Here is a 23,606-nt window from a genome sequence, read left to right as displayed (position 1 = left end):
CTCTCCTCTGTGAGTCCTGCCCTGGGAAGGCAGAGAAGAGTAACCACAGGTGAAAATGTTCATAGAAGTGGAGACTTAACAGGTCAGTTCTCTTGATGAAGGCAAGTTGCCATAGCAGTCCCCAGCCTCAGGTCTCCTGAGAATCTATGCTGAATGACTTGTGGAATACGGGGCCAGTTCCATGCACTTGGTGGAGTGAGCTCTATAGTTGCTATATACTGTGTGGAACTGTTTGTGGGTTACTCTTTGATGAAGCCATTTTGAAGGCAATTAAAATAGGAGAAATGCTCTTTCTTAAAAATGGCCATATTATTCGACCTGAAAACTCTGCTTCCAGAAACCTATTCTTCAGAAATCCTAACATGTGTGCTCACCTGTTTGTGGGGACATTGTCTGCAATGTCCAAACAAAAATAGTCCATCAATAAGGGCACAAATAAATAAATTATGGAATCACCATAGTACAGAAAACAATGCAGTCATTAAGATTATAGCACTAACTTGCAAAGATATCTGAGACAGATCGTTAAGGCAAAACAGCAACTTTCAAGACAGTATATAAAATAGGATCCATTTATATAATGCCCCCATCTCCATATGTGCTTATGTACATCCAAAGGGAGTCTTTGTTAGCTGATCACTTTTGGAGACAACTATAGGAGTTCATTATGATCTTCTTTTCCTTGTCTTCATTTTCTCATTTTTGTAATAATCTTGTGCTTCTCTGGAAAGAAAGGAAAGAAGAAGGAAGAAGGGGGGAAGGAAGGATGGAAGGAAGGAAGGAAGGAAGGAAGGAAGGAAGGAAGGAAGGAAGGAAGGAAGGAAAGAAAGAAAACAAAGAGAAAGAGGGAAGGCAGGGAGAAAGAGCAATAGAAGAATTAAAGAAACTTTTTAAAAAAGTTTTTGAATTTACTACTTCTAAGCCACTTGTTCCTGCTCTGCTTTTTAGGCTGTTTTAATTGTTGTGCCACTTTGTTTTAAGTTATCATTTACTGTTAGATGTTTTTGTTGCTTCAAATATTCTTTGTTAAATAAAAACAGAGCAGCATAATTGGCTGAAAATTAATTAGAATTTAAAAGTGAAAGAATGGAGACAAAAATGGAAGAATCCTGAGAAATGGGCCAAAATGCTTCAAAAGGAATATTAGATTATGCACCAAAACTAGAAGTTATCCAGAAGTAGTTACTGGAAATGATACTTTTTGCTCACATCAGCCTTGAATAGCATCGTTTGATTGACCAGATTGCATTCACCTATGGATGTTCTGGCAGAATTATGTTGGTTGGATCCTTTGGTTCCCCACAAGAGAGTAGTACTACACAGACCACACAGAATGGTCCACAGAGAGTGGAGACTGTTGATTACGGAGAGTTTGGGCAAATGGAAGTGTCCATTGCAGGTAGAAATTTCAGGCAGAAATTCCAGATGGATCATGCAGGGACTAGGAGGCCCAATGCTATCCTCTGTAAGGCCTGCTTACCAGGTTGGCCCTTGACTAGTGAATGGGAAGTTGAATTTTGAGAGTGTTTCTACTGTTTCAGTATTGTTTATGCTGAACACCTGCATTCTTTCCAGGAGTCTGGAGTTCTGGGGCACCCCAGGCAGAGGTTAGTGATGAGACTAAACTCGAACAAAACCATGGGGACTGAAAGTCTAATGAGCGTCCCAGGTTAGCAACAGCCACGAGCACAACTGTATTCCAGGTCCTGCGTTTTCCCAGGGAATCAAAACTGGGAGTACTCTTGCGACCCCTCACCCAGGCACAGAGAAAGAAAATGACCTTTCTACAAAGACCTATTTCTAAGCTTAGAACCAGCCCTTTTACCTCAAAGAACCAGCAGAAAATGAAAACTGACATAAAAAGACTTCCCTTTTCCCCAATGTGCCAATGCTATTTCTTAATTGACATCTCTGGGTTGCTCTACCATTTTTGCGGTATGAATGGAGATTTAAATTAATTCTCTTTCTGATAAGGGTGGCCACATAAAAGACATGGGCATCTGTATTTTCATGAATACATCACTGTAGTGTTGGGTTGAAAGGCAGGAGAGTTCTAGCATTTTCGACACCTGCCTCTCCTGAAATCTTTCTCACTGCAGTTACTAAATTCACCAAAATGAGGCAGGATTTATGAGATCAAGGGGATTTAGCTGGAGACATCATTAACGATTTTTTTAATCAAAAACTTTTTGGAGGCCAGCATTATACTGGGAAACTGGGCAACAAAGATGGTGAGGATGCAACTCAAGTAGCTCATGGTCTTGGTGGGGCGGGCGGTGATCCACTGAAAGTGGATCCTACTGGCTTGTGAGAGCCCACCGTTAGACTCAGAAATTTTGGGAGCTGGTTCACATTGCCTTGGTGGTTTGAAATCAGCCATGATACGAGTACTAACATCACAGAAATTGGCAGATGCAACAAACTGGTGCTCCCCCTTTTTTATCTGGGCATTAAGCATTTGCCCGCATGCCACTGTGGGGATGGACAGGTGATCGGAGGGTTGTAGCACACGTAACTGCCAGCACGGCAAGGATTTCAAGAAATCAAGTGCGTACCCAGGGGCCATGCTTCAGCAAGTGGCTCCAGAATCTTGCTCAGGGCGGGGCAGGGACACTTCTGCTGCCAGCCCAGCCAGGGCGCACTCTAATGACAGCCAGCAGCCCAGAGAAGGGGACTCTGTGTTGCTGGTCCTCAGACAGGGTCCTTCTCACAGTGCGTCCTGGCTCTCCCTCACCAAGGCTGGGCAGACATTCCCTCCCCCTTCTGGAGTTCTCCCTGGTCTCAAGCTAACTTACTGTGATTTCGCTTCTTCTTCAAAAGCTCACTGTGTCCCTCCCACAACTTCTCCTGTATGTATTTTGACTTTCACTCTGTAGAAAATTTTCTAAAGCCATTTGGAGGAAAACTCAAGTGGTAACCATATCCCAAACTTCTGGATTTAGTCATTCATTCATTCATTCACTCATTCATTCATTCAGAGGGAGAGGAGTACTGAAGAAGCCGCCTTGAAGGTGTGGGGTTGTGTTGAGGAGAGATTTCTGCAGAGGTGGAACTCGATGGCCCTCTTGTGTCCTAGTCTCCAGCACTGTTTTCATTTTGATCAGAGAAAAGCCCCACAGGGTATGTGGGCAGTAAGAAGCTGCGCCAGATTCCAGCACGTGCACACTGGAACCAGTAGAAGTCTTTCTGGAGGTAAGAAGTCCCTGAAAAAAACCAGTGCGCCCTGTGGAGTGTGACTGCCCAAGTGCCACGTGAGCAGTGGCTGTAACTGAAGACAAAAAAAGGAAACACTTAAGAAGAGTCAACACAATTGCTAGTTTCATTTTTTCCTTTTTACTTGAAAATTTGTTTTAACCACCAAATTTTGTAAGTTATAAACCTGTACACTGTTGAGTTTTTGGCTGTCTTTTTTTTGTTGTTTTTGTTTTTCTTTCATTTTTTTTTTAGAAAAAGAACACCAGAGTAATACTGCCAACAGCAATATACGCAGAAACAATCCCTTTCCATAAGGGACAAGATCCACTCTAAGTGTTAGCTTTCCCCTTTGCATAAGGTTTGGTGTGAGAGGCGTGTGCAAGTTTAGGGGATTACACATGTGTGTGAAGAAGTGATATATTTCATTCTGAATCTGAAATGGCATAGATATCAGGTACTTAGTAACTGGGCAAAACACACTCATTTAAAAAATGTCAATAGAAAACATTTTCTTGAAAACAGAGAAAGTTAAGTGAAAACAGTAGAACCAAAGAAAGTTTACAGTACATTTTGAAATGATTAAAAAACACCATTTTCAAATGTAAAATCCTTTTTGTAGGTGTGTGTAGTTACCTCAAAAGTTTGCAGACCAACAACAGCATGGATGACTTAGAAGTGTATTCGACCCCCCAAATTAAAGCATCCTGATAGGCATCAAATACAGTATCTACAAAAGCTTGGAAAATTGAAACCATTATATACAATTTTATAAACATTTTAAACACCAAAACATACATCTTTTACAAACCAGCCTGTTTGCAACAGGTAAATATACAAGACAATCTCTCTGGTACAGTGCTTAAAAAGAACTGCTTCCATTTCCCAACACGTTTGTCACTTCCCCAAATGCAGTAGTATGGGCTTATAAAATGGTTAAATCGTAGCGACTCAGGTCTTTGTTTGCTGGAAGGGCACTGCAGTACACACTCACCGGTCCAGACACGCTCCAAGTGACTATACGATTCTCTAGTGCATCCTGAACATTGGAAGAGACTTATTATGGCCTTTGTGTAATAGTACATACTTGTAATTATTGCTTTTCATTATTACATAAGGAAAGAAAATCTTATTCTTTTCCTATCTCTTAGCCAGCTGGCTAAATATTAACTGATGCCAAACCCACAAATGGGGGCTTTAAACCCTGGAATTATACAACCAGAAGCTTAAAGACGCTGTGGATTTCCACCCGAATGACGTGCAGTCGGACGCTGCAGGACAGAAACCAGGAAAAACACATAACCATCCTCTCACAGACCACACAAAATGGGGACGCTGAAGAAATGCCTTTTCAAGTCCCCATGTCCTGGGTTTTGAAGGTAAAAACATAAAACATAAAAGCCTAATCACTTTATCAATATCTGAGTACCGGAAGGGCAGCAGAGGAGAGAGAACAGGCAATTATCTGGGCAACCCTTGCAAAGTGAACACTAGATCTTCCTGAATTATCGCCCATGAAAGTGTTTTCTGGACCTGACATGATTTATTTTGTTATCTCCTTTCTCAATTCCTCTGACTTTGACTATGTAGACACTGCATTAGTGGGGGAGTGGTGTGGAAGTAAGTAGGAGTTGGCTGATGGCGTGTGTGTGTGTGTGTGTGTGTGTGTGTGTGTGTATCACTTACTTGCTTTTTTTCCAGGCTGTGCTAGTAATACCTAAGGGAAGTCCCAAGGAACTTCCAGGGATGCAGCATAAATTCCTTCACGCACCTTCACACCGATTCTGATAGGGCAAACCTCAAGTGCATGGACTTGGCCTATTGCTATCACTAAGTCTTCTACAATGATGCTTCATGACATGAGCATGTGGAAAGTTGGCATGGAATGAAACTCAGCAGCAAAATGCTCATACGAGAAATGGAATAAACACCTACTATTACAGCCCCAGAGCTTCTGCTTACATATGACAAAGGTCAATAGTCTCTCCACTGCCGACTTAGCCAGAAAGTGTGCAATACAGGTAAAGTGCTTACAACAGGCTGCAGAGAATGGCTTCCGGGAGGTGCCGCATACATGTAGGAAAAAAAGGAAAAACACTAATTGGCTTAAATATTTTCCATGTGGTTCATTACACTGGAGGGGGTAGGAACAAACATCAGAACTGGTGGTGGGGCGGGGGGGAAGGAAAAACAAAAATGCAACCAGTTGGTAATATTATAAACAAAGTTTCACCATAATTGATGACTAGTCTGAGTTCCATTCTGTAATTATCATTCCATCCTCATTTTAGAAAACATTCATTTGGTAAAAGCAGCATTTTGATATATGTCCAAAGACATGTGTGAATTCTGCAACTGCACCCTTCCTAGTGGGGCTGCTAGAAATCATGAGATGGTGAGGCTTCCAAAGAAATGGCATCCATGATCTCTAGCATTTTCCAAAGGAATGGTGGTGGGAAGTCAGAGGTCCAGCAGATAACACGCCCGGGGGAGTTCGGTGGTGAACAATGTTAAATAGAAAGAATCATTGCCACACGGGTGTTCAGCTACTTGACTCCCTATGTGAGCTTGGGCAAGTGCTTTCCCCACTTTGGGTGTGTTTCCTCTTTTTATAAAAATAAGAGGGTTGGACACACAGATCTCAATGACCCTTCCAGATCTTCATATCAGCAGACATCCCACCTAGTTCCATCTTGGCCTGCCTGAAAACCTCATAATCTACAGAGAAGTCTAATTTTCCCCAAAGTAAAAAGATACAATATTTAAAGGGTAAGGAATCAAAATATAACAGCACATGCTTGTTTGGTGTGTGTTTAGGGGCAGAGCTATTCTGCAGAAAACCAGGGGAAGGTATCCTGAAGAAAGAGGTATTTTATATGGGTCAGAGCCAAGGGAGGGCACGGTTTGCTCCGGTGGCTTCACAACTGCATTAGGATCTATTTATTCCTTCATTACTGTGCCAGTCAGGCGCTCTCCCCGGAGGAGATGCTGTGTAAGCAATAGTGACTCACTGGCATTAATCTTGTTCTAATATTTCCTGGGGGCAAGCAATGAATTGTTGGTTTTACTTTGATGGTTTTTATGACATTGCATTATCAAAAGTGTAGCAGTGATTCTATTCTAGACCATTAGTTTGTCATTTTCTCCATGATTTTGCAAATGTGCTTCTTACAAAAGAAAAATACCAAAGATTTTATCCTCAAAAGCAGCCTTAGTGAAATGCATTGATTTCAAGACCACAGTGCACATGACGCTTCCATGAGTAGGTCTAACCAAGAGACAGGAAAAGAAGAGAAGCTGAAAACTGGGAATTGTTTCTGTGTACTCAGGAAGCTTGACGACGAAAAGAAATTTCTTTAAGGACAAACTTCAGAAACACTGACTCCCGCAGAGAAGTGGATTAAACACAAGCAAAACAACTGAAAACATGATCGAGTGGGGGACACACAGACTCGGGGCAGCACGGTGACACTCTGATGCCACAGTCATCGGAAACCGTGGACACGGATTTGCTCATTAAGCAGCTAGTGCAAATATACATTTATTCACCATGGCCACTGCACGTGCAACCACAATCTGATTGAAGCAAAAGAGGAAAGTCACTCAACTTGTCAAATTTGAGCTTCCAGTATTGAGTTACTGTGTTTCCAGTGGAATGATTCCCTTGTCAATTTTGGAAACTGACGGCCAAAGTCCACATGTCAGAGGAGAACCCCAGCGTGTAATTAAACATTACACATTTTTCAAATAAGAGTTTAGTTCTGGAAAATGATAACAAAATACTGCTTTTTTTTTTTTTTTAAAGCACAGTTTTGCTTTAAGTTAATATAAATGGCAGTATCAAAATAAAGTTAGTTGAACTGGAGTAAAATATGGCATTTGGTGTTTCTCTGACATCGCAGAGATCAGAGAAAATGGAAGGCCTGCCTCGCAGGCAGCATTTTCAAAGAGTCCACAGCCTGAAACTCGCAGTGAGCGTTCCTCAGGAGCAGCCTTACTGAGCGTGAGCACACCTTTGTGCATCAGCCGACACACACACCATCGTAATTCACACACAAGAACTAAGCTACTTTCTTCTTTTAAAAAACGTAGCTGCATTTATAGTGATGATGCTAACCAATTTAGAACAATACTCTTATTTTATTTGCATTATCGAGAATTGTGACTATCTGGCTGAAAACTTGGAAAACGTTGTATTTTATTTTTTCTAAATTTGTGGGTTCTGCTTAAACCTCTAAATATGTGTCATTCTAGAGAACAAAGTACCAAAGTGCTATTTGTTTTCTTTTATTTCCTGCTTCTCTGAACGAAAGTCAGTTTCTGCAGTGGTGGTATAGTTGTAGCTGAAGCCAGGCCTGTCGACTGGAAGCAGATAACCACAGTCTTTCTAATGTTTGAACAATATTAACGTCCCCACCCCACAAAATGGAACCCACATACCCTCTTATTCCTCTTCATTACACCTTTCTCAAAGATCATGAAACCCAACTGTATTATATTGGATGCTTAACACAAATAAACAAAAATAACTAAGCATACTAAACATGTTACCTAAACCTAATTTTATAGCTGAAAATTGGGCAGCTTATAATAAAAAATAAAGTTGATCTTTAAAGGCTTCAGCCCATTTTCTTGTTTGTTTCATAATATTTTTTTTCTTTCCTTTTGCCTAAGCGACTAACTTTTTCTGACAACGGTAACTAGCATTTCCCTTTCCCCCATTGGCTCAACATCACATGCCTCTTAGCTCGTCGCCAGTCACTAATACTGCAAGGACTGATGCTGTAACACTCTGCAGGGCGCAATCCTGCATGAAGCCACACGAGAGCAACTGTGTAACCTAGGGGGTGAAATTTATTCCCCCTTTAGAAACTTGGTGAGCGTTCTTGGTCCTGAACGCACGTACATACTGCAAGGGCTGTCAGCCACCTCTCAGAAACAAGTTCTGAGCCTTTCCTTTCTGCCCAACTGGAGTCAAGCTGGCTTGAAGCAGTGTGACTTGTGAAGAAGTGCCTAGTGGAAAACACCACAATTCCTCCGTGTTCAACACCCTACTCTCCATGCAGACACAAGCCCAGCCAGTCTCCTTCTGTAGCAAACAGTGCAAAGCACCAGAGGCGTGTCCTCTTACACTTGGGTCTGGTGTTGAGTCTCAATAAAGGGAATGTGAAGGCTGGCGAGGCTGAGCTCCCCCACGCTCTCGTAGTCACTCATGGCTACTTCTGCATCGTCAAAGCCACAGTTGGCTGACACATCTGAGGATGAGGTGCCTCTGGAATTGTGCAAGGATAGAGACACATTGTCTGCTGGGCCTGCTGTCTCTGTGCCCTGGTTCATGTTCACAGCAAAAGTACTAAATTCACAAGCAGCAGGCGGGCCCACCAAATCTGCTTCATTGGGGAATGAGTGAGGTGGGAGGTACTGGCTGGGATGGAACTGGGGTCTTCTCCTGCAGTCTGGGCTCAGTGTGCTGGCCAGTGAGACAGGCTGGGAGGGTGGCAGGGTCTCGTACTGGTCTGGGAAGTCCTCTGGCAGGGGAGGGGGCAGCTGGTCCTGACTCAAGAACTCCTCTTCATGAGGGGGTGGGTACTCGCTGTCGATGTCGTAGCCGCCCAGGTAGTAATCGCTCTCCAACTCCCGCGTGCTGCCCTGGTGTGCAGACCCGCCCTCCTGGTTCTCAAAGTTGGGCACCTCCTCTATGTCCGACAGGCGGGCCGCTGGCATCCAGTCAGAGGTGTCCCAGTGATAGGCTGTGAGTAAAAAAGCCATGACAGTTAATCTCCTCGAGGCTGGAGCTGGGGAGGGTTTGGAAAGGAGCAGAGAAGGGACCTGGCATGCAATTAACATCCAAGAGACCCTAAGAAGCCAAGTCATGTGCATGCTCCTTACAAGGGCGGGTCAGGGGCCAGCCATGCTCTGGCCCTGGGAGAACAGGCGGTGTCAGCTCTGAGAGGTGGTGGCTGGGTGCTGCAGAGCCTTATACTCAGCCACGCCATAAGAGATGGCCAGCGAGGGCATGCTGAGGAGACACAGTTCTGGGACCTCCTCCCCCCATTCTTTCTTCCTATCCATTCGCTAAGTGAAGAGTCAGGCTGGCGACATGCTCACAGAGAGAGAGCTGCATCAGCTGTACTGTGGGCCACAGAAGGCAGGGAGGTATGCACGCAGATGGATGAGCTGCATGGGTAGGGGAGTGGCTGGGGAGGGATGTGGGCAGGGTGCTCACCTCCAATACCAAGCTCACAAGACACCTAGAACATGCAAATTTCAGACCAAAGAATCTCAGAATAGATGGAGGGAGAGGGACGGGGCAAGAACAAATTCAGCAACTGAAAACACATAAGTAAAATGCTATGCTGGGGGCGTAGCAGCGTCACCTCGGTTGTAGTTCTGCCCTTGATCCATGACAGACACTGTTTAAATACAAAGTGAGAGGTAAGACTGACAATCCAAGCTATGTGAAGCGGGCAAAAGAGAACATTTTAGATGCCTTACAAACATGCTGCTATTTCTCCCCATGGCTATTTAGGTAATAAAGAGATAAATCCCACCTATGCCAGGCTCTAATTGTATCATGTCACTAATATAAGTTACCTGACGGAAATCAATCCTCATTACATTGTAGGTTTGAATGATTTCTTAAGCGTTCCCAGGTGATAGTAGGTGCTCAATGAATACATGTTGACTGTAAGGATGAATTTAGTATTAATCTGGATTCCAAGTAATTGGGTACTCTTCTCTTGGAAGAAATTTTATAAAAAGAGCATCCCATATATTTAAAAAAATTATGAACTCAATTTTCTGTAAACTTTTAAAATTCACCCCAATACCTAGAGAAACATCCAGTGTCTCCTTTGAAACCACCCCTTTACTACCCATCCCCCCTTGTCAGCTGATTAAAATCACCCCTAGTCCAAAGTAACAAGGAGGTAATATTTCAAAAAGGGTAAGTCTTTACACAAAGAAATGCTATGGAAGAAAAAAGTAAATACCTTCATTTTCTATAGTGTCAACTACATTGTTGACAAGCTGAATGACAGTCACTATGGATGCTTGTGGCGAGGAAAAGAAGACAGGAGGGAGGGGGAGGACAGCTTCAGGTTAGTTATGTATTTTAAACATACGTTAATTTTTCTTAACAATAATGACCACGACGACGGTGCAGCACGCAAACACCCGGAGCCTTCCCACAATCGTCTTTAGGCAGTGATCCAGGGGACACTTTTTTCTGAGGTCCCAGGATTCTGGGAACAGAAGGGGAATGGCAGCAAATCTAGGGCCAGGCCTCCTGAAAGGCATGGTGGGCAGGGATGGCTGGGTGATAAATTCACACTTCATGGCCCAGTGAAATCAATCTAGGAAGGCAATGGCTCATCAAGCTCATGCTAATTCCTCGTTAGTAACTCCCAAAGGCTCTACAAGAAGACCTCACTATTCCTGAAGGGAATTCTTTGTTGGTCAGCCATGCTGCTCCAAACCAAACGTCATGATGGAGGATAACCTTGCAGGACTCATGGCTTCACACTCACCTGACACCACCCAAAGCCTAGAATGACCCAAGGCCCAGCTCTCATCAGTGACGTGTAGAGAGACGTCAGCATTTGGCCTCTGAAATGGTTAGGATCTCGGAAGGTGATTTCTGTGCTCTGTATGAGCCGACTTAGCACCTGGTGCCAGCAGCTTGTGGCAAGGCACTCAGGTTTAAAACCAAGTTGCTGAATCTTCCTGAGACTGTCTGCTTTAGTCAGCACCGATCCAGAATGCTAAGCCTGTAAGGCCGAGTGTGTGACTTTAGGGCACACAGAGCAGGCAGAGCCCATGAGAAGAGTCAACCCTGCATCACCGCCGGAGCTGCTTCCCGGAGTTTCGGAACTATCTGTTCTCAGTTGTTTCTCTACAAAACACAAACCATTGGCAGCTCTGCTTCTGGTTGGGGATGAGAGGAGGAATGAGCACCCAGGCCAACAGAGCTGGAGGCATGCCCCTGACCTTCTGAAAATGGCCAGAACAAATCCACTGTTACAGGGTTTGTTACCCCAGCCAGTCGGGTACGCTGTGGCTTCTGCAGCTCCCAGGAGTGCCGGGTCTCGGGTGTGGAAGTGACTCGGGAGTGGGGGTGGTGAAAGTGGACTATTTTACTTCTGGGATTGCTACGGCCTTCGAGCTCACCTGGTTCTGCATTTTCTTGGGGGGCAAAGACAATGTTGTTTTCATTTCGTGCTTCTGGGTACGCAATGTCCAGTGCTGGGTTCAGCACACAGAAGAAACTCAACAAGGGTTTATGGGTTGAATAATTCCATAAATTAATAAATACTCAATTTTTGCCAATTGCTTAGAAACAGGAAAATGACATAGGGGAGGCTATCTCTGTGGATGACAATTTGAAATTCTTGGTTCACCACTCTTGCTGCCTTGTAACCGTTTCTGCCACCCTCCCCTGCCCTGAGGAGACGAACCCATCCTCCAAAACTGGTTCCTCAGCTCTGGAAATCCAGTCCAGCAACCTCTTCATTAACATAAATTCATAAGAGGGAAAGGTCCACAAGCCACGTGCAATTGTATGCAGCATTTTGGGTGTTTGTGTGCATTTTTGTAAGGAGCTGATCCATAGTAATCAATAGATTCTTCAAAGGCCATGGCAGCAAATGGTCACAAAGGGGTTTCAAATGAATGAAGATGTCACTTCCGTGGGAAGGATGTGTTGCCTCTGAACTTACTTCTAATAATATGGAGGTTGGATGTAGAGTGAAGAGGTAATCATTAGTAAAATTCAAAATATATATGTAAACTACAGTGTGCTGGAGAACACTGTTTGGGATAAGCACTTCCATCATGAACCAAATCGAGGACGCATTGCTAGAGGTCCAGGGGAGCCTTGTCAGCCTCTGACCAGATCCCTGGGCCTGCTCGCAGCTGCAGCCCAACAGAACCTCCTTCCGCAATGACACCCAACAGTGGAGCCACCCGAAAACCTGGTGAACATGCGTGAGAGCCCATGAGCAGGGCCAGAAACGAAACTGGTCACATCACCTTCCTCTCAACCACTGACTGACGGCACAGGAGGCAGAAGCCACCCCAGGGGATCAAATCCATAACTTCTTACCATTGTCGTCACCAGAATCTGACTGGAAGGAGCTCAGGGACTGAACTTCAGAGTTGCTGCCTTTATTACTGCCTGCAAAGCAGGTCACTTCTCCCGGGTCTTCGACTCCTTTGTCTTCATGGACAGACAGAGAACAAGCAGAAATGACTTTGGTTACCTTGTGTGTATTTGCAGCCCTGCCACCCCAGAGTTCACTTCTCAGAGCTCTTCCATTTGCTCAGAGAAAATAATTTAGCTCCCCGATGGAGAATTGATTGTGCCACTGGGGGCAAAGGTCCATCTGTCAATCAAGTGATTTACATTATGGATACAAAACCCTTAACCCGTGGTAAATGAGCTTCCAAATAGCTGACAGCCGAAAGTAGCAGTTCCCTCCTCAAAGCGAAGCCTAAGTGAAGAGTGAAATGAGGATGAAGTGTCTGGGTTGCTCCTTGCCATTCAGAGTTCATTTAAATCATTTACATGGACTGATGTGGTGTCAACACCAGGTTAAATGAGATTACTTTTCAAATAGGGGTATAAATATTTTATAGGCAAGAATGCCATTACATTTATCCTAACTTCATCTAACCACATCTCTGTGGAGCGAGTGGTGTTCTCAGTACTGCCTTCTAGAGGGCAGTGTCACCCCACTTTTGGGAATGACAGTGTCTGCACTCAGGTGAGAGGCGGTTAGCAGTAGTAGGGAAGTGCCCTTAACCCACACACTGCCTCCCTCTTTGTCACACAAAGATACGAATGCAGACTAAACCGCTCCCCCCTCCCCAGGGCTGCCCTCTTGTTTCTTACGTGATGGACTAAAGGAAGCAATAAAAACAACCCATATCTTGAAAACTGTCAAGTGGAAAATGAATTAGCCACCTAGAGATTGTTTCGCCAGCTAACTGCCTTGCTTAACAAAGAAAGAAATGTATTCAATAAAAACCCAATAATACTTTGGGGGAAAATGCTAGTACGGGCTTGAGGTAGATTCCCAGAATAAAGCTGCCACATTACAAGTGGGTGGATGGAAATGATCACTAGGAAAAGCTTCAAATCATCACGCAACGTGACGGTACAAAGAAACGTGATTTGTGATTAAGGAAAAAGTTGTTCCTGTTTGTGGCTGGAGAAATCCCTGTTCCTTCCACTATGGGTGATGCCAGCAGCGGACAGTGGCTCTGCATCTGCTGTCAGATGCTAAAGACACAGCCAAATGATCAGTCGGATAAACAACGGATGTAAATGGAGAGAGACACCAGGGAGGAACTTGCCTCCCAACAACCACACCACAGAGAATATGACCATGTGCCTCGGAAAAGCACAAAGTGGGCACCAGGCTTAGGCCTAAACACAGGGGAAGAATCGACAAATGGTCTGCACTGGTGAATATAGGGCTGTGCGTCAAACTGCTTTCTCCACTCCTCCATTCATTCAAACCCCATTTTTTTACATTGTTAAATAAAAAAGAGCCTTTCCTTTAGCCAGTGATTGACAAGGCTTTGGTAAAGCCTAACTTTACCGATGATTTGAGAGAGAATATATTTATGGTGAACGTTCAAAACATAAGTGTGCCTCCAGAAAAAGAGCCAGACACCCCCATGTGTCCTCTCCACGGATCCAGATACTTCCTGCTTCTGGAAGGCCCTCTTCATCAGTTTCCTACCCAAATTTCACCCACGCGCACAGCCTCCTTCCTCCGCGAAGGCACCCATTATCTCCTCAGCCATACAGGCTCTTTAGCTTCATTAGAAATCTGCCTCTCCCCCTACCCTCTACCCCAACACATATCATGGTCGCAGGGCAACCCTGCTACTCAGACGAAAGCTATTCGGCCTGATGAAAAGCTGTAGGCGACAAGGGAGCTTGTCTTAGTTTCATCCCACTGATGTCAGGGCAGGGGCAACAATCACCATCTCCCACCTACATGTTCCTAGATGCCACCTAATTAGTCTCTCTGCTTCCTTCTTTCTTTGCTCATGTTAAGTCTCTTCTCCAAGGAACAGAGCCATCTTTTTAAAATGTAAATTAGATTATGGCACTCACCTGCTCAAAAACACGCACTAGTCTTGCTGTTAAAATGAACCTACTCTTCCCTTGTGCTCACTGAGCTCCAGCTACATTGATCTCCTCCACGTTCTTCAACACGTGAAGGTCTTTCCTGCCCCAGGGCCTTTGGGCCTGCGGCTCTTCCCTTTGTCTAGAACACTGCTGCAAGACACCAGCAGGTGGGAAGCACCACCACCTGGCCTAGCCCACTTCTCCCACCTGCGGTCCACCCTCTAGTTTCACATTCAGTCTAGTTTTGACTGGACCCCGCATTCCAGTCAAATAGAATGACTTGCTTTTCTTCTGATCACGTGGAAGGCCCTTCTTTCTCCAGACCTATAATCCCACCATGATCCAGAAATGTCCTTCTGCTCTTCTCAAGTTCTCAGTCCATAAGGCTGGCCACACTCTCTTCTCCTGGCCTCCCAGAGCACACTTTCTGTGTGTCACTCGGGCAGCTACGCTGCTCACTTTGCTTCAGTGGGGCAGTACCGTGAGATGAGCATGGGTTTTAGAATTTGGCAACCCTGGATTGGAGCACCTCTTATCACCCTTTACCATGAAACAGACTGATAGATGTCAGGGGTGGGGGGAGGAGGGACTGGATGAGAGAACAGGGAGGGATTAGCCTCAGAACATATATGTGTAACCCATGGACACAGACAACAGTGTGGTGATGGCTAGAGGGAAGGGGGGCTGGGGACTGTGTGGAGGTGGGCAAAGTGGGGGAAATGGGAACATCTGTAATAGTGTCAACAATAAAAACAAGGTTAAAATAAATAAATAAATAAATAAATAAATAAAGACTCTTACTAGCTTCGAGACCATGGATGGGCACCTTATGATGCTCTCAGAGCCTCATTTTCCCCATCTGCAATCGGCGGTAAGACCCAGAGCGATTTTTCCAGGCAGAAATGTGAACACTCGATGCCACAACATGTCATGATGTGTGCTGTGTCCCTGTGGGTTCTCTCTCCCTTCCCTAATTCCCTTCTCACGTGCCCCCACACCTGCGGCTTCCCCGTGAATGACAGAGGGATCAGTAATGACGCCATAGTGCCTACTCACTCTCTGTTCCTGCATCCCAGCCATTCTTGCGGATGGAGTCGCAGTCAGAGCGGCAGGGCGACACGGCTGGGAGGTTGGGGGCCACACTGCACACAACCACACCCCGCCTGGCGGTCAGGATGCGTGGGGACTCGGGGTGGAAGGTGGTCATCTCCTGGTGCTCACTGCCCAGTCCGTCCACGATCTTATCCAGGTTGCTCCTGGAGTCGCTCTGGAAGCACGGGGTATAGGCCATGGGGCGCACGGGCACCTGGGGGGGCCCCACCTCCTGGTAGACATTGCGGCCGTCCCCGCCGCCCCGCAGGTTCCGGAACGGGATGCCGTTGCTCTTGTTGAGCAGGGCGGCCGTGGCGGGGTCCTGCACCAGTGTGATGTTGTTGCGGGAGTAGTTCTTGCGGAAGACCTTCTTGCGGAAGACAATGAAGAGGACCACCAAGATGAAGATGATGAAGAGGACCACGGCGATGCCGATGAGCTCCTCCTTCCCCACGTAGGAGTGGCCGGCCTGGATGTTGGGCACCACCACGGGGCGCAGCCCGCAATACTGGCCCACGAAGCCCGGGGTGCAGTTACACAGGAAGGAGCCAAACACGTTGACGCAGGAGCCCCCGTTCTCACACTCCTCGCGCTCACACTCGTTGATGTCCTCTTCACACCTTCAGGGCCAAACACACACATACACACCCCTTTCAAACAGCAGGCCTGTATATATTGGAGCTTGATTTAAAACTGACTTCTTTAAAAGAAAACTAAGCACCTAAAGGGCACATGAAGCACCGCGCAAATGGTGTGATGGCGTGTGTGAGCACGAGCAGGCGGCCGCAGTGGTTAGCAGCACTGAGACATTTCTCCCACCCATCTTCCCAGATAGTCTGACCCTACCCTGGTGGGAGCAAGGGAAAGGCCGTCTTGGGAGAGAAGAGAAGGAGCAGAAAGAGAAAGAATAGATGCTGCTGAAGAGGTTACTGGTTTCCAAATCCTTGGGGCCTGATGAACTTCAGAATTTAAAATTTTGCAATTTTAGAAGTGGCACATAGTATATATCTTTCATATTATGTAAAATACACATCCTCACTCCAGGAATTGGTGCAGGCATAGGACCTATGGGTCCAAATACGCCCGTGTTTCAACAGCAAAACATATGGATATTCACACTCAATGAAAGAAATAAAGACTTAGACATAGCCTCAGAGTGGCTTTGGCTGTTTTGGGCACCAAATTAGTTTGCCACTAATTTATCCTCAATCCTGTCTGTTCTTGGAGCTTTGGGGTTTTGTAGAATTGCAGATAAAGTTCTGTAAAATTACATATTTCTATAAAGAGTTTCCCAAGAGTAGGAAGTCTTTAGTTCTGACCTTTTCCTGGAGTGGTTAGAGTAATTTTGGGGAGGCCTACATGTTTACATATCTTCTGGATTCTGTGCTTCTTATATTAAAAGCTAATGCTAATGCAGACTACCAGGAAAAAAATTGACTAAAACATTGTAGTGGAAAATAATTAAATTAAGTTTATTCTCTTTAAGGCAATCCATGACTTGCTTTGAATATAATCATAGGGCAAACATTTAAATCTTACTATTTCTTAGTTTAAAATTATTCGAGCACACAGACCATTTTTCTTTCACTTTTCTCTATTTCAGCAATTGTTCTGCTATATTCACTTAAAGGGCTCATCACCTACCTATGTTTCTGGTAATCCATTTTGTAAAATGTAGTCAAATGTCCCTAATTTGAACAGATTGAAACCAGGTCAGTTGAAAATTAGTCAGAAACACAGAGTATTTAAAAATAAATGCAGCTTTATTACTTTAAATTACATCCAACAATCCAAAGTTGGTTAAGTATTTCCTGGTAAAGTCTTTGGAAGATTTGCTTTAATGAATATGAGACTGATCTGTAATTGGGGTATCACTTGCTTGAGATTTTATATATAAATACACACACACACACACTTTTAAAGCCATCAAGCATGAGTGAAAGTGGCACTTCACTAAAAACTTAAAATACTCCCTTTCTATTCATCTAACACTTTAATTTTCCTATTTTGGGGTGGGGGTGGGCAATGCAAAGGAAGGGTAAGGTTTATTTTCTCAGAATGATCATAAAATGCTAAGCAGTAGGGTCCACTTAAGGAATTCTGAAGAAAAGGGTAGTATGTCTGCCTCAGAATTACACTGGAAATACTAGCGGGCAGAGATGACTTTCTTTAAAAGAACAGTTTTCTTGCTTACAGGACACACAGTAATTATATAAAAATTTGAAAATTTAGAGAATTAGAAAGTATATAAATTACCCATAGCCCCATTACCTAGTGATAATCCCTGTTAACATTGTAGTCACTTCTAAGTGCTCTTTATATAACGATATGAACCCTTTGCCCGTCCTATCGTCGGTTAAGATTTCCTCGCAGTTAGTTGTTTTCTGTTTTGTTCTCCTAGCAGCAAGAAATCGCATAACGGCTTGAACAATCTCACTTACGTGACTCCAGTGAGCCCAGCTTTGCAACTGCAGATGAAAGTATTTCCTATGGGGTCGCAGGAGCCTCCGTTCCGGCAAGGGTTTGGGAAGCAGGCTGTGATCTCGGATTCACAGTTTCTCCCGGTGAACTGTGAGAGACATGTACACTGATAGCCTGGGGAAACAGAGGACCTCATAAGCCACGGTGCCGCTGGTAACGCTCAGAGCGCTCGGACTCGGCTATAACACGTCCTCCTCATTTCCTTCTGAACCTAATCAAAGGCAGATCCCAACTCCCAACGATGGTCAGTAAGTTGGTTATTTTGAAGTTGGAACACAGCTTTTCACAAAAATGGGAATAATAATTTGGATCTCCCACTAGTCCATAAAAATTCACCTAATTAATCACATAATTGAATGATAGTGAGAATGGTAAGAGGCACCCAAGGAACACCCAAGATTCCAAGAACAGAGAGCGGGATGGGGAGGGAGGTGCTTTCCCCAACACACTACTATTTCACAAGACAGGGTGTTTTCGGATAGGAGTTTATCATAAGCAGGTATCACCCTCTTGTCGTTAGGACACATTCTACAGTAGCTGCTTGAGAAGTGGTTTGTTTATAAAAGGTAACTGTTGTGAGACCTTGCATAGCTGGGTGTATCTTTATTCCACCCTTACACCTTATTTGATAGTTAGGTTGTATATGGAATTCTAAGCAACTCCCTCCAAGTTACTTTATAGAAATCCAAAGTTGTTTTGGTTCCTCAAGTGTATATGTGACCTGGTTTCTCTTATCTCTCTGCAGATATTAATAATATTTTTAACCCTCACCTGAGGATATGTTCATTGACTTCAGAGAGAGAGGAAGGGGAGAGAGAGAGAGAGACAGAGAGAAAACATTGATCAGTTGCCTCCCATATGCACCTCAACCGAGGATCAAACCTGCAACCTAGGTTTGTGCCCTGACTTGAATCAAACCCTCAATCTTTTGTCATATGGGACAACACTCCAACTAACTGAGACGTATGGGCAGGATGACATTAATCATATTTTTATGAAGTTTTCTCCCTGCATAGTTTCCTCCAAGTTGCTTTTCTCTGCTTCTGGGTTTTGGTTTCTGTCATGGTAAATTTTTTGTCAGACTGATTAGGCTATGGAGCCCAGCTGTTGGTCAAACGCTACTCCAGATGTTGCTGTGAGAGCATTTGTGGATGTGATTAACACTTACGATCAACTGACTTTAAGTAAAACAGATTACCGTCCATAATGAGGGTAGGTCTTGTCCATTCTGTTGAAGGCCTTGAGAAGGAATTCTGACTCAAGAGTACAATAGAAATCTTGCCTGAGTTTTCAGCTTGAGAATTTCAAATTCAAGACTAGAAAATTAACTATTTATGTAAATTTCCAGGCTGCTCGCCAGCCCTATAGATTTCAGACTTGCCAGCCCCTACAATCCTGTAAGCCAATTTCTTAAAATCCATCCATCCCTTCACCCATCCATCCATCCATCCTATTGGTTCTGTTTCTCTGGAGAACCTTAATAAATTCCAACTTCTGAGTTAGAGGATTTCCTTCCTTGTCTGGTAATCCTGGCTTATCAGCTCATATAGGGGTGGTAAAAACTAGAAATCTGATGGAAAGTTTCTAAGCATCTGCGTGGGGCTTATTAGCCATGATACTGTGCCAGTACCTGTGACTGGGTCACTTTCTCCAGTAGTTGCTATTGTCATCTTCCCAGAGGGAGGGCAAAGGCCTGACTTCTAATTGTTTGGGGGACTGGGTGGTGGTAGAGGAAGGGTGATTGTGGGTCTCAGCATCCAATGAGCACATCATATTTACTTCCTCCATGAACCATCCTCACTCTTATTTGAAGGGCTCTTGGGCTAATCTCTGCTCCCCAAGTGGTCAGTGACTGCTGTTGGGATTTTGTAGATTGATCTCTCATAGGTGGAAGATATTTTGTATGGTCTTGTAAGCATTTTTCTGAATCCAGTGCTACAGAGAACTCTTGTCCTGTATAGGAGGACATTACAATTATGTGCAAGTGTTCACAGATTCAGAGAGAGACAGACCACCTTCAGGAGGCAGCAGTGGAGTTGACAAGAGAGAACTCTTTACATTCTTAAAAGGAGGGAACTCTGTAGCTCCAGCCTCTCTGGCACCAAGAAACACAGAGGGCCATAGATGGAGGAGAGACACTCTTAAATGCGACAACGATGAAATTCAAGGGAACTAACTTATAAGGAAAAACCATTATTAATACAAACTGTGTCCAAAGATGACCAGCCTGAGTCTATGGGCAGGTGCAGTGGTGTGAGATATGCTTGCTTCAAATTATGCTGATTTGGGATTATTCTTTTCCAGTTTGGAGAACTGCTCACTTAAATGGATTTGCTGAAAGCAGCTAGGATTGGGAAAAGTGCTTCTTTGTGTCACCTGGCTACTCCTTAGCCAGGATGGCATGCCATTTAGAGGTAGAGTCACATGTGAGGTTGAATTAGATTCCTTTTTAAAGGAATCTAAACAGGAGGGGTGGGGCAGCTGTGATGTAGGACTTCAGAAAGCATGTCTGTGATAACAAAGAAGGGAAGTCAAGAAGGGAGGATTTAAGGCAAGGTGGGTCAGCTCAGGTACAACTCCTCCCTCAGCAGCTCCTCTTTGGCATGATTCTGGCAATTGCTCAAATAAAACTATAGCAGAAATAGTCGGGGGCAAGGGAGGGGTAAGGAGGAACTGTCTGGAAATAAGGAACATTTGAATCCTATCATGGAAATTGGATTCTATAAGGGTTGTGGGTTTGATTTCTTTGATTTGATGTCTCTGTGCCCTGGAAAATCAGAATTTAAAACGAGGCACTACCTCTAGTGCACTATTTTACACCCACACATTTCTTTCTGCACTTTGCCATTTGCATTATCTTTTGTGGAAGGTCTAGTGCTACCTGATGCAGCAGCCAGCCTGACTGATTAACCTGTTCACTGACTGAGTGCCTAAGCGATAGGCAGCAAGGTGCTGGAGCCAGCTCAGACAGGGGCGTGAGAGCTGACTATGCAACATCCAGGAATTGGGCAGACCAGTTTTTAAAAAACACTGGTAGCCTGACCTCAGCCATGGTGGGAGTATAAACACTACAGAGATCAGTAAATGCTACAAATCAGAGCATTTAGTTTTCAAGAGCTGGCTTGCAAGCACACTCCTGGAATAGGGACTATGGCAGGCATTGGGGATACAAAGACAGAAAAACTATGGACACTATGTATAGGAGACTGTTCTGCATGGTGTGGGCCCAGCTCCCACTCAGAAAGGCCAGTGGAAAGTGAGGTCTGGCACACAGGACCATGCCCATGGATAGGTTCTCCCGTGGGGAATCAGGCGTGCATTGTACCGAGGCCGCTTTGAGACTTGCTTTTTGCTAAAATTCCCTCACCCTGAATTGAGGCAGCAAATGTTTACTGCATATCTCTAAAGTAACTTCCTAAAACCTATGCTGAACCTTCCAAGGACCAGTGTAACCAGTTCAACCACTTTTCCCTTTACATTTGCAAATATCCTTCCTTTTTCATGTAATTAGACAATCTCTCCTTTGTTTTCTGTAACTACCTAAAGCTAACCTTTAAAGCATAGTAAATGAGGACCATCCTCAATGTAATGTGCCCAGAAAAGCAATAAAAGCCTGTCAAAGCAAAGGTCAGTGCTCTCTCCCCTTCAGCTAGAGGCCTTGCTGTCCCTTTTCCTCCACAGGACTTGGTAGTCCATGAGAATTTGTCTCCTCTCAGCCACAACACCGCGGACACTGCAGGCCAGTGTCCGCGTCAACCATGAGCACAAAGATGCTACAAAACTACCATGACGATAGGCACAGGGCGCAGTGGGAGCACAGAATGGGGACATTGGACCTGTGCTGGGGAAAACCATGCATGACTGAGGAGCTCACTCTGAGAAAACGTGCTGTCCATTTTGAAGATGATGATGATGACGGTAGCTAACATTTATATGACATTTATTATGTGCTAAACAATTCTGAGCACTTTACATATATTATCTTATTTAATTCTCAAAAAAAGGCTTATGACACAGGGATCGTTATCACTCCCATTTTATGGATGAGGAAACTGGGGCACTAAGACGTTGATTACTTACTTACAGCCATGAACCTAGTGTGGATTGAACCGCAGCGGTCTGGCACCAGAGCCTGAACTGTTCAGTAATATCTTGAATTATATTTTCCACAGCCACAGTTCATCACGCTTTCTATCTGGATTTCTCTTAATCTAAAGGCAAACAGTGTAGGATCTGCTCTCATAATCTCAAACCCATGGGCCTAAGGAAGTAGAGGCCCTTTGGAAGCAATTGTGCTTTTTTAGAACTTTATGTTTGGAGGAGTTTCCTGTTCACACAATGCAAGCAAAAAGCAACTGGATTTTTTTTAAGTGATTAGATTTTTTTTTAATGAAAAAAGAGTGATATCTATTGTTTGGCTCTGTGAAAGAGGTTTGTTGATCAAAATTAACCTGTTCTCACAAAGTGTTATTTATGATCTCATTATCCCAGCATGGGCCTTATTATTAATAATTTTTATAATATCGGTAAGTCTGCCATAATGATACTAAGTGATCTAATGCCTTAGTGGTTTAAAATCACTTTCAGTCACTCTATGAAGGATAATAATAATCCTACAAAGGAAAATAAGAGGCCTATTAACATCCCAACTCCATGGGATGTTAGAGAGGTTAGCAGCTTGTTCAAGGACATACAGCTAGTAAATAATTGAATTTGAACTTGAACCCAGGCTTTCACAGTCTCAAATCTTTCTACAAGACTGTACTGGCATTGGAACTTGTCGGTGAGCCAGAACTCATTACTTGCTAAGAATAAGGGGGGGACTTGTAGTTACTTCCCACAAATCTCCAGGGAGCTGATGAGACACACTGAGATTAACAGTATCAGACACCCTTTCTGGAAGCCAAATAATAAAGATAATAGCAAAATAAAGTTTCTCCTCTCCCCAAGCATTACCATATGTTGATATACAACACAAATAAAAGAAACAGAATTTCAAGAGATATTCAGGCATTATTTGATTATATTATTTTAATTTTTATAAATGTAAAAGAAAAATAAAATTCAGTGGATAATCTCAAAGTCTTGTTTTTTTTAATCCTTACCTGAGGATATGCTTATTGACCTTAGAGAGAGAGAAAGAGGATAAAGAGAGAGAGGGGGACAGAAAGAGAGAGAGAGAGAGAGAGAGAGAGAGAGATCTGTGTGAGAGATAGATGGGAGAGAGAAACATTGATCGGTTGCTTCACATAGGTGCCCTGACCAGGGATTGAACCCGCAACCTAGGTATGTACCCAGACCAAGGATTGAACCTGCATCCTCTTGGAACAATGCTCCTACCAACTAAACCATTTGGCCAGGGCTCAAAGTCTTATTAAAAAGAGTGGATGTTTTTCTCTGGGCTGGGGGAGAATATCAAAAAAGAAAAGCATTAGCAAGAACAATAGCTTATGTACAAAAAATATGCTAAGAACTTCCTATGCATTTTTCTCATTTAATTCTTGCTACCAACATTATGGTATAAGGATCATTATAATAGTTACAAATGAGGGAACTGAGGCTTAAATAAGTTGGTTTGCTCAGAGTTACACAGTCAATAAGTGGCAGGTGCTACTTTATACCAGTTTCCAGATTTAAAAAAGACAATTATCCTACAAGTATTGAGATATACATTAAAAAATAACTGCCCTCCCCAAAA

The 23,606-nt window shown here is 44.0% G+C and overlaps 1 protein-coding gene across 1 annotated transcript in view; it reads right to left on the bottom strand.

Annotated features, from left to right (window-relative positions):
• Nucleotides 1-6,967: 6,967 nt before the first annotated feature.
• Nucleotides 6,968-23,606, bottom strand: part of FAT3 (FAT atypical cadherin 3) — a 634,426-nt gene continuing 617,787 nt past the window's right edge. The window contains exons 24-29 of the mRNA XM_045191687.3: nucleotides 17,869-18,022; nucleotides 15,392-16,047; nucleotides 12,296-12,409; nucleotides 10,185-10,244; nucleotides 9,570-9,605; nucleotides 6,968-8,942 (exon numbers count right to left, since the gene is read on the bottom strand). Coding sequence (XP_045047622.2) covers nucleotides 8,320-8,942; nucleotides 9,570-9,605; nucleotides 10,185-10,244; nucleotides 12,296-12,409; nucleotides 15,392-16,047; nucleotides 17,869-18,022 — 1,643 coding nt within the window. The 3' untranslated portion in view covers nucleotides 6,968-8,319. The remainder of the gene's footprint in view (nucleotides 8,943-9,569; nucleotides 9,606-10,184; nucleotides 10,245-12,295; nucleotides 12,410-15,391; nucleotides 16,048-17,868; nucleotides 18,023-23,606) is intronic.

The sequence above is a fragment of the Desmodus rotundus genome, chromosome 5 (assembly GCF_022682495.2).
Source record: "Desmodus rotundus isolate HL8 chromosome 5, HLdesRot8A.1, whole genome shotgun sequence".
NCBI classification, from domain to species: domain Eukaryota; kingdom Metazoa; phylum Chordata; class Mammalia; order Chiroptera; family Phyllostomidae; genus Desmodus; species Desmodus rotundus.
Note: the sequence above shows the minus strand (reverse complement) of the source record. Positions and strands in the feature narration are given on the sequence as shown.